The following is a 19,470-nucleotide window of genomic DNA, read 5'->3' on the forward strand; positions in this document are numbered from 1 at the left end:
TTAAGCACCTATTGGGCCCCGGGGCTGAAATTTTATATGGGCCCTTTTGACAAAACATGCTTTACAAAACCGCTCGCTACGCTCGCAGAACACTACATTTTTTTAAAACTATTTCACAAATTCTCAATAGCATTATCATATTATAAAATTAATAGGTTTGTACAATTTATGTCTATAAAATTACTTATTTTAGTATGATAAAAGTAAATACAAATTTTCATAATAACTATTTAATTTATTAATAGTATACAACAAATATCAAACTTAAGTTAATAATATATAAAACAAAAACTATTTAATTAATCACATTTTTTTTTCTTGCTTTACTTGAAGCCAACTCTTTTAGTACATCATTTAAGTCTAATGATTTTAACAAATCATTCTCAGAATATAAAATCATTTGTATATCTAAGTTTTCTTGGGTTTGACTAGTTCTATACTTATTTTTAATTCTAGTTAATTTAGAAAAAGCTCTCTCTGCAGAACAATTAGCTACAGGAATTGTCAAATATATTTTTAAAGTAGTAAATATACAAGGAAATACCTCTTCGAGTGATTGATTACCAAACCAGGAAAATAATTTGGAAATGTCAGCTGGATCAAAAGAAGGTTGACAAAGCCTCCAGTATTCTCTAAATTGTACAAGTTCGTTCGGTAAAGTAATATCTACATCATTTTTATATTTTGAAATAAATGTTGAGACACTTAAATCAATTTTTTCATTAGATTCTTGAGTTAAGTGTGTTATAAATAAAAAATGATCACCAATATATTCATAAGCGGAAATTCTTTTGTTTAATTCTGATACAAATTTATCAATAATAAATATATGTGTCTGTACACGAAATTTGTTTTTTCCTTTTAATACTTCTTCATTTGTGCTACCATCAGGGAATTTTTTAATTTTTTTTCTTTGCTTTTCATCTGAGTAGTAAATGGTAATTTCAGGACTAAGATTAGGTATTTTCTCTTCGTAAATTGAATTTGAGTCCCGTAAACTTAACACATAACACTTCAGTGATTTTAATAAGTTGATCGCCTTCATTGTGTCACAGTTTGAATGTTGTAATTCAGTTGACGTTTTGTTACTTCTTTCCATGATGTCATTCCAAAGTAATGACATATATGCACTTTCTCTTTTTACCATTTTCTTCCATAACGATTTAGCATCTAAAGTTGTAACATTATTTTCTTCGCCATCATACATACTTTTTAACGCAGTCAAAATTTGTTCATAATTTACAACTATTGCTTTACAAGCTTCTGCATGACAAGACCACCTAGTGTCACTTAAGGATTTAAGTGTAAGAAGTCTACTAGAATTTCCTTTGACACTATTTTTTTCTTCTTTTTTCAATATGTTAATAAGTACATTCCACCTGTGAGTTGACCCACTAAAGAAATTATACAATTTTTGTACAAAATCAAAAAAATTGACAGCTTCATTACAACAATTTACACTAGTTACTCCAACTAGATTTAACGAATGAGCTGTACAAGGTATAAACACAGCTAATGGATTTTTATTTTTGTACCCTTTTATTTTTGTAACCTTCCCGTATTCCACCAATACTGGCAATATTACCCAGACTTGTAATTATTTTCTAATTTTATGTCTATGTTATTACAGAAATAAAAATAACATAAATTATAACCACGGACTAAGATATACATAATATATATGTCTTAGTGCGTGGTAAAATGCATCTTTTCTACCATTGTGCTTTTGTAAGTATTTACTATTTAGTTATTTTTGTCGATAAAAAAAATGGTTTTTAAAATATAGAAAAACTATTTTTTTTAAATCACTGAAAATTATGTATCGGCTTAAAATTGTTTGGGCCCCTTTCACTTGGGTATTTGAGAGGGCCCCGGGGCTGCCGCCCCGGCTAGACCCCCCCTTAATCCGGCCTTGCGCATAGCTGAGAAGGTGCGTTCACACGTTGACGAAGAAATTGGAATTGTTATTCCCAATAGCTTACAGACATTTGGAAACGAACTTTTATAACATTGATTTTTCATGCCTTCATATATAAAGCTGGCTGGTAGACTATTCATTAAAACCATCATTTCTGCTGATAAACTAACTGTTGATATTTTCAAAATATCCTGATTTATATAATAATATTTCAAAAGATATGACTATGTAATAAATATTTTAAATAGTTTATGCGGTGCTAATTTTAAACCTGGGAGTGCTAAGCACCCCCAAGCACCCCCCTATGTGCGCCTATGGTCTAATGTGGGGTTGATCACCTCCTCCAGGTTGTCTGAAGTCTCTCCGACTGCGAGTAAAGCTAGATCATCTGCAAAACCGAATTATAATACCTAATATGCGTTCATATACAAATCGCCGTTCGTGTATATCCGGTGGCTTTTTCGACTCGGCAATTGCTCGATGAATGATGATGTTGAGGTTGCGTACTTAACATATTAAACACGAGGTTATTTTTGATGTTTTTGACGTAGTTGTTTGTTTCATCAACAAGGTTTTATGATTTCGAAAAATTAGCAACAATTTTCCACCTATAATACCTACCGATATACCGTAGACGTTTTGAAAATTTCGTGATCATGTTTTTAGCCCTCCCACCATAGAAAGATATTGAGGAACTGTACTGTTCAAAACCGTATAATATTATTTAAGTACCTATAGGTACAACTGCAGTCTATAATATAATAATTTACGTGAAGTAAAAAAATATAACCAAATTGTATAGATTATGATGCAACTTTTAGTGATGTTTAAACTTAAACCATATGGGTACATATTAATATATTATAAGTATTAAAACTGTATAAATATTAAATATTAAAAAAATCCAATATAAAAATCTTCCCTTTAAAACTACCCATTTTCCTAACAATCAAATACATTTAAATAAAAATAGATAAAATAATAATTTATGAATCTGGATATTTTATTGAGAAAATACATGCAATAAAAATTCGAGCTCTATTAATAAATAAATATATAAATATTATATAATAATTATTATTATTTATCATATTGTCATCGGAACCACCACACCTATATCGTCCGTAACTACTCAATCAGTACATAATATAATCATGTATATAATAATTATGCTTGAGTTTGATGTACCACAAATTTTTAACTTTTTTATTGTGCGTATATGCAATTCAACTTGCATTTTTTTAAATAGTAACACCTACTTGGAATGGAATATTGGAATTGTAAAAATCAAAGAAAATCGATACGACACCTATTGATCATTCGGTTATGCATGATTAAGCACCATATATTATGTGTTTTTCCATACGATTGAGCATAAAATATTTTATACACAACGTTACACCTCATTCAAACCAATATTTTTTAATTATTATTTTCACGTTATATGTATTACACTGCAGATTACTATAACATCGAACTTACACTGAGTGATGTACAGCTGACAGAATGAGCAAAGCACAGCTTTATCGACATAATTTTCGTTTTATAATACACTCGCAATAAAAGAATAAATATTAGTTATAACAACCACGGTATATAATAACAATGACTTTTATTTAAACGCGAGATTTTATATACGACGTATTATATACTTTTGTACATTATTACATGAAGTATTCAGATTCATCGTAAATTACGGACGAGTATAGGCAGTATAGCTGTAACGTAAAAATAGGTTAGAGTATATATGAGAGGCTATTTACCTAAATATATGTGTCACAATAACACTACCGCGTACCAGAGGCTCCAACTTAATTAAAATCAAGAAAAAAATTAATCTTCTTTTCCTTCGCCTTCTCTCCAAACTATTTGAGGTCGACCACACTGGTCCTCAATTTCCACTTACTACGATCCTTAGCATCCTCTTCTCAAATACCAGTCATTCTCATATCGAGCATATCATCAAACCATCTATTTTTCGGTTTTCCTCTTCCTCTTTTCCATCCACACTCCTGTTCTTTGTCACTGAAAAATTAATATAATCTATTTAAAATATTTTATTTTAATACATTTTAATTAAATTTTTTCTCCATATTATTTTCGTTAAATAATTAAATAATTATAATTATTTATTATTATACTTATTTTACAATTTTTTTAATATGCCACATGTTAATATTTATGTTATTAACTAATTTAATTTTTTATTTACATTATAATTTATAATTAAATGTTTATTTTTCAACATAAAAAGTAAAGTATAGGTACCTATATTTTTTTTATTACTTCAAACGTTCAAACATTTAGGTCCAAACAGATGTTATGTAATTGGCTACTAAAGATTTAGTTATGCCACAGTCGAGTGGGTGGTTAATTAGTTACAAGTATTTTAACTTTTAATGAGTGGAGTAGTAGACCAACATTTTTATAGGGTTAATCACGTGCCATTTCACTCCATTTAACTAAACTAAACACTACTAAATACTAAAATACTACACTACAAAATACTTATAACTCTTATTAAAGTTATAACTAACAAGTAACAGTCAAATAATTGATTTTTAGACATCGAAATACATCAAATATTATTTTGATCCCGAATATGAAATTAAAATTTAAAAAAAATATTGTTTATAGTTAATTTGTTACGCCTAACTAAAATTATATAAAAAATATTTTCAAAAAGACAAAAGTTAATAATTTTTGAAACAATTAAGTGTCACATTATAGATGAAAAACTTTTAAATTTATAATCAACTCGTTTGTCCATTGCACAAGAAGCATTAACAAAATCGTAAAGATATATCCAGAGCCAGAGTAAACGTTATTATAGACAGTGGCGTGCCCAGGAATTTGGTATGGGGGGGGGGGGTGTCATAAATAAAAATGTATTATTTTCAATCTTTATTATTAGACAAAACAAAATTAGAGATCCAAAATTCAGTCATATTTGAAGACTAAAAAAAAAGCCAATGGGGGATATATTATCTCCCCCCTGCGCCCGCCACTGATTATAGGGTCATAACTCATAGGTATAAACACTTAGGTAAGCCAGTAAGCTTCTGTTTAAGAGGATGTACACTATTTCAGTGGCGTATCCAAGGGGGGTGGTATGAGGTTGTAACCCCTCCGAAAATTATTCAATGTTTAATTCATTTAATGATCGATCAACATTATAAAATAAAATTCAACACAATTTAATGTTATATTTTTAACCTCCCTCCCCCCCAATCAAAAAAAAAAATGCTGGATACGCCACTGCACTATTTGTTTTCTCTCTCTAACCCACGCGTTACATAGACAAAACGCATTCACGCAGGATTATTTTTATACGTCTTTATCATCTTTATCAGTAATTTTAGAGTATAAATTCTCCATAATTACAAAAAAAGATAGAGATTGATATTTTTGAGGGAATGACATATCAATTTGTCTAAATATAATATTTTCTCTAAATAATTTAAATGTAAAGTATTTTTTTGTTTATTTTGAAAGTCGAATACAAAGTCAAATATCTAATATATATTAATAAGTCTATACGGAGCTTAAGCGTGTGTTGATAATCTATTTGTAAACACTTATATTAGGCTGAAAAAAAATTTATTTTATTTCGTATTATATAATAATTTATAGTTGAGTTATTTCCCAGTCAATATATTAGTGAAATCTAGGAGACACCACTTGTAGGTTGGCTGGAAAGTCTCTCAAAAAGTTCTTCTTTTTTTTTTTTAACTACAGGGGAATAGAATGATTATTACATATTTTTTTCATAATATTTACTTTATATAGCTCAAAATTCAAATTTGTAATTTCATGAATTAATTAGTATTATATTAGTTACAAATTTAAATTTATAGTTGTTTTTGTTTACAACACAATTTATAAAGTATTATGATTTATGAAACAATACCCTTATTGTTGATGTGAGACAAATATTAGTTACTATCAAACTACTACGCGTGGAACCATTTTGAGTTATCGAAGAACATTGCATATATAATTTATAAAGAAACGTATAAACGTATCATATATTTCTTTTTAATGTATTTATATCAATATATAGTAATCTATGTTGACATAAATACATAAACATTTGTAAATTTATTTTAAAAAAGCGGAAAAGTGGGTATCGCTCTGCTGTACATTATGTGGAGGGGTGGACCTCTGACTAGGTTAGGTTAAATTTGAATGCAATGATGGGTATCATTGTATACGAAAAACGATTCTGAACGGAAATGATTTGTCAGTCTAGGATACCTATATTATATTTAAATATTGTCATATACGATATACCTAGCTATTCTACTTTGAAACGAATATATTATTTTTCAATTAGGACTCATTTTGCATAAGGCATGGTTAATCAATTTTTCAAAAAACATTGCATGTAGTTATCATAATTCATAATACCTTTTATTATCATAGATATACATATACCTGGTTTGAGGATAAATCGTTATCATTAAGCGATTTCATAAAAATTTAAAACTCAAACGCACAAAACATTTTTCCTATAATGACACTTCAAATTTTCTCTATAGATATTTGAAGAAAAACTTATGGAAAACTTAGTGTTGAATTTTATAACCTTAGATATAAATACAAACAATATTATGAATTTTGAACAACAAAATAATTTGCAAATATTCATGGTTTTGACGAATTTTTGTCAATATTTGAAATTCAAATGCTAATAAAAATTTAATTTGAATTTCCGGTGGACATTCTGTTTGTGATAAAGATTGACAAATTTGTAAGGAATCTTGTATTAAATTTTCAAATCTTAGATTTAAAAAGAAAAACTTTTATGAATTTCTATCTAAGATAATTTGAAAATTGCCGTAATTTTTACGTATTAAGTCAATATTTGAATTTCAAATGCTAATAAAAAAAAATTGTGCATATGTATTTTTATAATTTTTTAATCGCTATAAGAATAACTTATGAGGAACTTTGTATTAAATTTTCAAGTATTTTGATAGGGCCAAAAAAAATTTATCTACACTTCAAAAAAAAAATTTCAGACAAATTGAAAATTTCAGTTGTCTATAAATATCTCAAAAAAAGTCAAAATATTTTGAATATTAAATCATGTAAAGAAACCGCCAATCTAAATAACTGGTAAAATTTTCAAGTATCTACGACTAATACTTTTTGAATAATAACAAATATTTAAAATCTTTTGAGGATAAATCGTTATCGTTACGCTATTTCGTAAAAATTTAAAATTCAAACGCACTTAAAATTTTTCCTATACTGATGCTTCGAGTTTTCTCTATAGCTATTTATAGACAACTGAAATTTTCAATTTTACTGAAAATTTTTTTTTTAAGTGTCGATAAAAATTTTTTTGGCCCAATCAAAATACTTGAAACTTTAATAAAAAGTTTCTCATAAGTTATTCTTATAGTGATTAAAAAATTATAAGAATACATAGGCACAATTTTTTTGTTATTAGCATTTGAAGTTCAAATATTGACTTAATACGTAAAAATTACAGCATTTTCAAATTATCTTAGATAGAAATTCATAAATGTTTTTCTTTTTAGATCTAAGATTTGAAAATTTAATACAAGGCTCCTAACATATTTTTACAATAGCAGTTGAAAAATAAAAGAAATATATATAGCCACAATTTTTTTTTACATGCATTCAAATTTTAATTTTGACAACATACGTAAAAATCACGAAAATCACGAAAATTCGTAAATTATTTTATCCTAGAAATTCATAAAAATGTCTTTTTAAATCTAAGATTTGAAAATGTTTAATAATCTATAATATATCCTAGACAGATACATCGTCTCCGCTCAGAATCATTTTTCGTATACAAATATACAATGATATTATATCATTGGATTCAAATTTAATTCCATCCATTACAGTAACCCACTTGTAACCTATTGTACAGCAAAGTGTTTTTTATTTGTTAAAATAATATGAGTAAATAGATTAATTATAAAATAAACATCATAACACTGGTTTAAGGACGTATAAAACGATAAAAAAAATAAACGTGCGTTACCCCAGTACTCCCTCATGTGATAAATTATTCCATAAATCAAGATTAAAATAATAAATGCTATCGTGCACTTAGCTGTACAATAAAGATTCTAAATTGTAATTATTATTATCTGAAATAAAACTGTTTATGCATTAAACATGCATATATTGACTTTAAAATTACGGAAGTGTTTTTGTTTTAGTGTATAATAAATATATTATACATTATACCTGATAACGTTATCAGTATAGTTAATATATTTATTATACACTAAAACAAAAACACTTCAATAATTTTAAATTCAATATATGCATGTTTAATGCATAAAACAGTTTTATTTCAGATAATAATAATTACATCAGTGATAAGTCATAATAGTGGTTAAAATGATGATTTGATTTCAAACTTTGAAAGTGATTTCGGATAAAAAATTGGATCTAGTTGGTATTTTTGGAATTTCAAAATAGAAATTCCCAGTACTATTTAAATAACTACATTGAGAAAAAAAAACAAAACTAAGGAGAACATGAAGTTTTTTTCAAAATTGATTTTGTTTGTTTCGTGTAACTCATAAACGAATTACCATATATACCTGATATTTTCATTAAACATTTGTATAAACATTATCCGCCGTATATAATGACAATATGACATTCACATTTTACAATATTTTTACTAATTTTGAGATATTATTAATATTTTTAGTGGCTTGGTGAGGCGTGTTCGTAAGCTCAATCTGCGAAAACGCACTGAGTATACGGTACCGGCCACAGTTGCTAGCTTCCGGATGGGTGACCACCCGGGGTTTTTAGCAACATATCCTTGCCACTCATACACAAACACGTGTTACAACCCTACCCACTTAAAAACCTACAAACCAACACACAAAAATAACCCCTACCGTACCACCCCAAACCCAATGGCCTATGTATAGCTAATGGCCTTAGTCGGCAGGCTTTAGGTCAATAAAAAAAAAAAATTAATAATATTTTTAATTCCATAAAGCTTGGAAACAAGTAACCCAAATCCACTATATATTCTTTAGGAAACTGAGTATGAAGAGTCAACACATAATTATCAATCATCCATCGTCTAATTTTTAGGATGATTTCGCTTTCAACATAATCTACACTCTACTGCATAAAAGACTGATTAGAATGTATGAAAAATTTCCTGAATATGAAAAAAATATGGTTTTAAAGTACGTATCTTTCACCTTTTTAATCCTTAGTTATAAACACAAACAATTTTATGATTATTCAGCTTCAAAATTACTTGCAAATGTTCGCGTTGTCAACAGATTTTGTAAAAATTTGAACTATAAACGCTTATAAAAAAAAATTGTGACAAACGATTTTTAATTTTTTTTAGCTAGAATAAGAACAACTCATAAGGAACCTTGTATTAAATTTTCAAGTTTTTTTGGTCGTCCGACATTTTTTTACCGGCACTTCAAAAATAAATTATCATAAAAATTGAAAATTTCAGTTGTCTATAAATAACTCAAAAAAATTTCAAAAATTTTTGAAAATTTAACTGTACACAGATAACACTAACATAAACATTTGGTGAAATTTTCAAGTATTTACAGTGATTAGTTTTTGAATTACAACCATATAAATAAATCGATTTGGTCGAAAACGGGTTTTGCGTAAAAATTCTTGTTTTGTTGTCACTTTTTTTTTGTTTTTCTCGATTTTTTTTAAAACTGTTGGAAAATGTTAACTTTTGACCTTTATAATGCTATTCACTTTTACATCGGAAACCACCCCCAAAGTTTGAAATCGAAGCATTATTTCGACTAGTTATGCTGTACACAGACACAAAAACAACAAAAAAAAAAAACATACACATTATATTGTAAAATTAATACATTCCTCACTTCGTTCAGAATCTAAAATGTATAATTATAAATTAATGTAATAGTAAAATTTAAATATGATACATTATACTATTTTATGAAACTTATATCGTTAAATTGTATTATTGTATAATTAAACTGTATATAGATAGCACTAACATTAACAATTGGTGAAAATTTCAAGTATTTACAGTGATTAGTTTTTGAATTACAACCATATAAAAATATTGATTTGGTCGAAAACTGGTTTTGCGTAAAAATTCCCGTTTTTCTGTCATTTTAAAAAAAATCGAGAAAAACAAAAAAAAAGTGACAAACAAACAAGAATTTTTACGCAAAATCAGTTTTCGACAAAATCGATTTTTTTATATGGTTGTAATTCAAAAACTAATCACTGTAAATACTTGAAATTTTCACCAAATGTTTATGTTTGTGTTATCTATATACAGTTTAATTTTCAAAAATTTTTAACTTTTTTTGAGTTATTTATAGACCACTAAAATTTTCAATTTTTTTGAAGTGACGGTAAAAAAATGTTGGACGACCAAAAAAACTTGAAAATTTAATACAAGGTTCCTTATGAGTTGTTCTTATTGTAGCTAAAAAAAATTAAAAATCGTAAGTTACAATTTTTTTTTAATAAGTGTTTATAGTTCAAAATTTTTACGAAATCTGTCGAAAACGCGAAAATTTGCAAGTAATTTTGAAGTTGAAAAATCATAAAATTTTTTGCGTTTATAACTAAGGATTAAAAATACAACACTAAGTTTTTCATAACTTTTCCTTCAAGTAGCTATAGAGAAAACTCGAAGCATCATTATAAGAAAAATTTTAAGTGCGTTTGAATTTTAAATTTTTACGAAATAGCGTACCAATAATGATTTATCCTGAAACAATTTTAAATATTTGTTATTATTCAAAAAGTATAAGTCCTAGATACTTGGAAATTTTACCAGTTATTAGGATTGGCATTTTCTTTACATGATTTAATTTTCAAAATATTTTGACTTTTTTTGAGATATTTATAGACGACTGAATTTTCAATTTGTCTGAAAATTTTTTTTTAACTGTCGATTAAAATGTTTTGGCCCTATTAAAATACTTGAAAATTTAATACAAAGTTCCTCATAAGTTATTCTTATAGTTATTAAAAAATTATAAGAATACATATGCACAATTTTTTTTATTAGCGTTTATAGTTCAAATTTTTACGAAATCTGTCGAAAATGCGAAAATTTGCATGTAATTTTGAAGTTGAAAAATCATAACATTTTTCGCGTTTATAAATAAGGATTAAAAATACAATACTAAGTTTTGCTTCAAATAGCTATAGAGAAAATTTGAAGCATCATTATAGCAAAAATGTTTTGAGGGTTTGAGTTTTAAATTTTTATGAAATCGCGTAATGATAACGATTTATCCTCAAACCAGGTATATGTATATCTATGATAATATAATATAATAATATATTATGAATTATGATAACTTCATGTAATGTTTTTGGAAAAATTGATTAACCATGCCTTATGCAAAATGCGTCTTAATTTAAAAATAAAATATTTGTATCAAAATAGAATATAATATGACAATATTTAAATATAATATATCCTAGACTGACAAATCATCTTCGTTCAGAATCGTTTTTCGTATACAACGACGTTTACGATTCGTATACCTTACCTATCATTGCATTCAAATCTAACCTACCCTAGTCAGATATCCACCTCACTACCTAATGTACAATAGAGCGACATCCACTTACCTACTCGCTTTTTTTTTATTATTTTGTTTTCTGTCTGTAAATATATTCAAAATATATTGCTGGTTAGGCACGCTCAATTGGTTTATATAATATACTATTGATAAATATAAAGTTTGAACTATATTAGGTAGGTACTATACGTCTATACCCTTAGTACCTATAGGACAATAAAAAGGGCTTAATTAACATTAAAGATGTTATCAAGAGTGCACAACAGTAGAAAATTGGAATTACACTATTTCCCGCGCACTAACCAATCAAGTATTCTGTATTATAAACAATATAAGCTAATATTACTGAAATAAATACCTACAAAGAAAAAAAGAATTTATATTTGTCAATTTTCATGTGTTCTAAATCAGTTCTCATTACCACACATTACACAATTTTGTTTATTCCTTTTTTACTATCATGTTTTTGTTTGTTATTAGGTTTTGGTCGACCAGACCAATGCTCAGCATCATTTCGACTTAGAAGTCTGGTTTTCTCACCTATGGATAGGTACTTTAGTCAGTAGTCACCTTTTCATATAGACGCCAGAACAGTTATTAAAATATATAAATAAATGCAGGGCTAGATCTCTTATCAGGCCTAACTCCTAAGCCTTTAGAGCTATCTATTTCTAGTGGTAATTATATACCTATACTAGTATACTACATATTCTAACTATTTTGCTTTGTATTATAGGCACCTATCCTTTTTTTTTGTTAAATACTGTAATTAAGGTAATTTTTCCTTGATAACAAAATGTAATAACATAATATATAGTTTTCACACAGAAACCACACAGGTCATTGCAACTGTTAGTACTTCCACTATTATTAATTGCGAGATTTTTAAAAATTTTGTTTAAGTGTTTAACATTATATGTAATTTTACACAATGTAATAAATTAATACATTAAAAAAAACAAAATTAATATGATAACTAACTACAATAATCAGTAATCGGTATATATTCGGCTAAAATACCTTCAGGGGCTTCAGCTGTAATATTTGTCAGCTAATCTATTTTCGGTTAAACTATGGTTCTGTTAATATATACCTATTTCGTCGTCTCAGAATGAAAAGGTTCTAACGTAATATTTGTAATTGTTCAGGAGAACGTTTTTAAGTTAGAATTGGAATAATTTTTTTCGCCGTAAATACTAAGTTACCTAAATTTGATGCAGTATCAAGAAAGGTCCAAGGAACACAACTTAACTTGAATTTTGTTCTTACCGCAATTTTTGATCAAGTTAATAATAAAACACTAAAATATTGTCATTCTAAAAATAACAATTATTTGTTTAGTAACAACCTTTTTATTCTAAATAAATATATTATTTAATGAGTTAGAACTTTTTGATACTGATTTAAATATTATATTTTATTCATGTGATACCATCTTTCAAGACGTGTAAATTAGGTTAGCTTTTACACTACGTATATCATACACTTTTTAGTATTTAATATAATATTACATTTTTAATTTGAGTACCTATTAGGTATTATATGACTTAATTATATCAGTATATCACATACCTACTACAAGAGATAAGGAAAAATATTAGTTTAGCAACTTCTTTATTTTTTTTTCAAAATTAACCACATTATGTCAATAATATATTTATACCGCATATTATCTTATCACACCAAAAAACAAAAATAGGCGGTAATTACTCGTACGCGCCAAAATTTTATTATGGTACAATAATAATTGTATTGTACCAGTGGTATAATTTTATTTTAATAGTACCTTTTCATTCTAAGTTATTACATCTAAGATGGTTAGGTCTTAAAAAAGGTTGTAACTGATATTTCTCAGTTTCGCCCTCATATTTGTATGAGTTATAACCTTTTCATTTTCTATATCTCATTGAATAATCAACAGATCGATACAATTTTAATATTGATTTATACAAGAATAAAATATTAAATAATATATGCAAAACAACCATTTTTCAAAAAAATTGATTTAGATTATTTAGAACTTTTTCATTCTGAGACGACGATTTATCCAACAAATTATTTTTCGGCTAGAATACGGATCGGCTGATATATTATCGGCTATTTTACGCACTTCCTTGTGTAAGAACACTATAGGAACCTATATCTAAATAATAAAATAAAATACATCTTCCATAAAATATAAAAAAAACTTTAGATTATTTGCTTGGTAGTTGGTTTGTTTTTAATAAAGATATAATTAAATACCTAACAAATATACAGCAATAATAATTATCAAATATTATTGAAGGACGCGGGCGTCAATTATTTAAGGGGGTAAAATATAAATATATATATATGTATTTATTTATTTATATTGAGAAAAGTTCTCTTATGACTAACTGGCCTGTAAAATTTGTATAATCTTTCCCACTATCGTCTAGCATTGGTAACTTGCTACCCAGCTCAGATATAGATAAGGCGTGTATTTTGCTTCCAATGATTTTCATCATTGCGTTAAATATACGTAATAGCCAATAGGTTTTCAGTAATTACACACCGTTGCAGTTACCCAAAACGGATTTTATAATATATTAGTAATTTTACATGATTACAATAATTATTATTAATGATGATAGTTGTCATTGTGGTATCATTGTTTTTGCTGGCCCAAATGATCAAGATTAAAATTCTAGTACTTGCTCTTACCTACCTAGCTCCTTGCTTATTGCTACTAGAATGTTATTTTTTAAAACGATACAATTGACCTTCCCTATTGACAACGTTTATCAACAGAGAAAATAAACTATGATAAGCAAATTTTGTGTATATTATATTATAAAAATGATAATAATATTATTAATAAAATAATATATCTATAATGCATTTGATAAAATCAATATGAATTACTGTATCTAAAAGGCTAATAGCAAAGAAGTAAGTAATAATATAACTAGCCTAAGTTGTACGCAATTTTATAGTTCGCAGTATATTTGTATATACTGCAAAAAGAGTAATATTAATATAAACAGAAGAACCTAGAAATATAAATTTGATTAATTGGGTAATGTTAAAAAATTGTAAATTTGTTTCCAATCAATTTGTATCATTGTGTTCAATATAACGCATTATTATATTATAATTAAACGCCTGGAAAATGTTACTTACGGTTGATGAAAATTAGATTAATAGCAAGTCTCTATTAAATGTTCATAGTTAATTAAAATATATTTTTTTTCAAACAAGCATAACAATATTCATAAAAATTTCATAAGTACTAAGTAATTGCAAAATAAGAATTATAAAATTAATATGTAGGGGTGCTTTGGTAAAGTATAAAACGTAGTTTTTTAAGAATTTTGACACAGTGGAGCACTAAGCCACTAACTGAGCATACACGAATGAAATATTTTAAACTAGAAATGTGCACAGTGCCTCCTAGGGTTCGAAACTTGAATACATTTTTAAGGGGCCTTATAACGAAGTGTTAAAATGCACTACCTTACACTAACGAGTTACAATAGTTAGTCTAGGTACCCAAAATATAAAATGGACTTAATTCCACCAATAAATTTACTTATGGTCTAATTGTAACCTCATCGGTCTTATTATCACCTATGGTCTTATTGACACGTAGATGACTTACACAATAATATTAATTAAAAATACTAAATAGGTTAGTGGGTGCAAAACAATCTTTATAACTTACCAAGACGTATATGATAATTAGAGTATACTTCTACCATTGTTTATACCTTAAATTTAAAATATGTAAATAAAATAACAATTAACTTCAACATTTTTGTCGTTGAATACTACCTACATTACCTACAAACCAAAATGTTGCAGTTGATGTTGCAGAATGAAATAAATCTAATACTGATAATTTTCATCCATAGAATGCATGACAAACAGTACAGCTTTCTAAAGGAGCTTCGTATGTAGGCCCTTTTCCCTTATTTAAAGGGCCTTAAACAGTTACACCTTACTATATAGTTACTAGTTAGAGCGTTTCCAATACAAAACAATATATTTTGTTAAAATAAGTTTTATTGCCTTCCCCCTAATCTTGCCAAACTTATCCCCAGTGTGCACCAATACCTACGAAATTTTTTTCAAATAAATTAATCTTATTTTATAGTGTACAACAGTCAAACACTTGAAAATAATAATTATAATATAATAAAGTAATAAAATATTTAATACCTATTCACTAAGCCGTTCTTATTGTCCAATAGATATATTTAGGTAGGATAGTTATTTTATTACATTTTATGAAAGGATCAAATTATTCACAAATCGGTGTGCCGCGCCGAGGGGAACAAAATATCCCCGCGGAACAAAATGTCGCACTAGGACATTTTGTTCCGTTTTAGGATTTTTTGTTCCATTATTAATTTTTTTGAACCTATCAAGTTATCTTCAAAATGGAACAAAATGTCCACCGAGGGGAACAAAATATCCCTGCGGAACAAAATGTCACACTAGGAAATTTTGTTCCGTTTTAGGATTTTTTTTTCCGCAATTGATTATTTTGAAAAAGGACTAATATTTTTCGTTATCGGTGTAAAATCCAAATGATTCGTCGATAAACTAATAGTCAACACACATTATAAGTGGTCTACATAATGATGAACGTGATCTAAATGAGTACTTAATAATTGGAATCGTTCATAATTTAGAACTACAACATTAAAATATTTTATAGTAATTTTTTGTATTTTTATTACTTATATTTTATATTTATGAGTATACTTATAATTTACGGGGATATGTCGTACGGGGAAACGTGCGACGGGGAAATGGCAGACGGGGATGTGTCCATGAATCAACCAATTCATTAGGTATAAAGTATTAACATAATTCATTAACAGCATTAACTATTAATATTAGAATATAAAGTATACTGCAGAAATTATAAATACCCAAGAATAATATTTTTAAATTACAATAATGTAACTAAAATTGTTATTCTTGGTTATTTAATATGTAATTTCATGCGAATTTGAACTTAAAATAACTATAAAAAGACTGGGTTTGTAGCTTTTAGATTTTTTTCCGCAGAATTAACTACTTATGCCGAACCTTGTTTTAAATGTTCAATCCTTATAGCTATAAAAACTAAAAGTTTTATAAATTTTACACCACTAAAGAATTTGTAAATTTTCAATTAAGCAAATTTTGTCAAAATTTGATCTTTAAATTGTCATAAAAAAAAAAGTACCAAAACCTTGTATTCAATTTTCAAGTTTTTTGACCCACAGAATAAAATTTTAACAACATTTATAGAATAAAAAACTAAAAAACGAAATATTTCAAATGTCTATAAATTACTTAAAAATTGTTGAAATATTTTGAAAATGTTATCAAGTATAGGAATAGATCAAATAAACATATTATAATGGTGTAAATTTCAAGTTTCTAAAGTTATTATTTTTTGGAAACAACAAAATAAGAATATTGATACAACAAAAATTGAGTGAATGTTGTCATAAATGTTGTAATTCAAATGTTCATAAAAATTTAATTTGACTTTCTGATACACATTTTTTATTTTATAAAAGTAGAAAACTCATTAACAATCTAACATTAAATTTTCAAATCTTAGATTTAAAAAGATAGAAATTAATGAATTTCTAACTTAAAATAAATTGCAAATATTCGTGATTTTTAGGTATTTTGTCAAAATTCGAATCTTAAATGCTTATTAAAAAAAATTGTAACTATATATTTTTAATATTTTTTAACTGTTGTTGTAACAATATATAAGGGGCCTGGTATTACATTTTGAAGCTTTTTTACCAAACGAATAAAACTTTACTGGCATTTATAGAAAAAAAAAACTAAAAAGATCGAAAATTTCAAATATCTATAAATAACTTAAAAAGATTTGAAATATTTTGAAAATTTTATCAAGTATAGAAAATTCCAGTATAAACATTCAATGAAAATTTCATGTCAATATGGTATTTTGTTTTAGAGTTACACCAATATCAAAACTCAATTTTCTCAAAAATTGATTTTGCGTAAAAATTACCGTTTTCCTTAATTTTTTTTTGTTTTTTCGGTGCTTTTGAAAACTACTGGGAAAATTAAAATTTTATCTCCACAATGTACCAACTAGATTTACTTTCAACCAGAAAAGCTACTGGAGTTGAAAATCGAAGCATTATTTCGACATCTTATCGTGTACACTGCACTACTGCAGTCACGAAATAAAATACACAGAGATCATTTTAAAATCAATACATTCATCGCTCATCTGCTCAGAATCTAAAATATATAGTAGTATGGTTTTTTTTGTTGCTGTAAACAATTATTTTTAAGTCATACGCATATTTATATTTAAGGTAGTTAAACGGTGGGAACATAATATTTTGTTTTTGCAAATTATTTTGTATAGTTTACAATTTATAAAATACCTATTACATTTTTGTAGCTAAAGATTCAACATTTAAAATAAGGTTTCTCATAATAAGTAGTTCACTGTAACCAAATAATTTAAAAAAAATATTTAAACACAGATTCTTTTTATAAATAGCTATATTAAGTTCAAATTTGGATATTTTAAATTTTAAACAAATAATAACGATTCTAGTTGTTTATTGTTTTGTATATTAATTTAAAATATTATTTGTACTTGAAATTTTCTATTGCATATATATTATTATATTTTATACACACAAAGCCATTTCAAATGCAACGTACTCAGAAAAAAATGATTGCAGTGTAAATTACTAATGTATTACTAATAGTAATATAAACTACTATAATAGCAATTTAAATATATCACATAATATTAAAATGTATAGGTATTTTGTAATACAAATTACAATATGACACAGGTCTTCGCTCAGAACCGTTTCTCGTGTAGGCATACAAATACAATGATATAATATCATTGAATTTAAGTTTAACATATTATTATTCATTATAGTGACTCACACGGACACAGGAAACCTGTTAATATACAGCAGAGTAGTGCCCATTTATCTGCATTTTTAGATTACCAATAGTAATCACTAATAATTGTATAAAACCATCAATATTTACAAAATGTAAACAATCGTGCTGATGTAGTTTATTGGAAAACAATAAGTTTATATGTATTAATACATAGACTTGTTATCTAGAATAGGTTTTCGAATTCCAGGTACAACCCGTTCTCGTGACCCCTACTATACCTTGCTTCAGTGTCAAAAAATTATTTGGATGATGATCCTTTAAGGAGAGCTATGTCTTTAGTTCATAGTCAAACTAGTTAAACATTTTTTCTAATTTAGGTTTTTGTTCCGTTAAATTTAATTTTCAGGAGCCTACTATGTACTACTGTATAATTTCAATTTATTGATATTCAATGTGTTATGTTTGGATATGTATATAAAAATATGATATAATGTATATTCATTAATAAGTAATATATTGTAAAAGCTGTATGGCGTTTAAAATAAAAATAAAATTAAAAAAATTATATATACAGGCTGATTCTTTTATCACACAAAACTCATTATTTCAAAAACTATTGACTTTTTCAAATTTTTTTTTCTCTAAATTTTAAATCCATCTTGTTCTAGAACAATATATTTTTTAAATATTTTCACCCTTATATTTATCAGGTAAATCATTATCAATTTTTAATTTTCCTATACTTAAAATTTCATAAACTAATAAGGCTATTTTTTCAATGAATTTTCCCGTTTAAATTTTCATTTTTCATTAATCCGTTTACAAGATATAGCCTCCCAAAGTTGGATGGTTTTTGTGTGTTATAGGTATATTATATTAGGTGGTATTTACGCACAAATACCATATGAGTATTGTTAAATAAAAGAATCACCCTGTATATATATACGACACAGTGGGTATCTAGATTTTTTTTTGGGGGGGGAGGGATAAGAAAAAATATAACAATTAATTGTTTTGAATTTTGTATGTTTTTATTTTATTTTTTATTAAAGATGAAAAAATATACAATCTGTATAACATAAATACAATAAG

At 26.5% G+C, this 19,470-nt stretch overlaps 1 protein-coding gene across 1 annotated transcript in view; it reads right to left on the minus strand.

The window, feature by feature from the left end:
* The window catches only part of LOC149056379 (zinc finger MYM-type protein 1-like), a 25,338-nt gene continuing 5,868 nt past the window's right edge, over positions 1–19,470 (minus strand). The window contains exons 2-5 of the mRNA XM_089227072.1: positions 3,855–3,943; positions 766–1,572; positions 328–666; positions 1–92 (exon numbers count right to left, since the gene is read on the minus strand). Of these exons, the coding sequence (XP_089083198.1) occupies positions 1–92; positions 328–666; positions 766–1,572; positions 3,855–3,943 (1,327 nt within the window). The remainder of the gene's footprint in view (positions 93–327; positions 667–765; positions 1,573–3,854; positions 3,944–19,470) is intronic.

The sequence above is a fragment of the Diuraphis noxia genome, unplaced genomic scaffold (genome assembly GCF_037042655.1).
Source record: "Diuraphis noxia isolate RWA-SAM2 unplaced genomic scaffold, SU_Dnox_SAM2 contig0004, whole genome shotgun sequence".
NCBI classification, from domain to species: Eukaryota; Metazoa; Arthropoda; class Insecta; order Hemiptera; family Aphididae; genus Diuraphis; species Diuraphis noxia.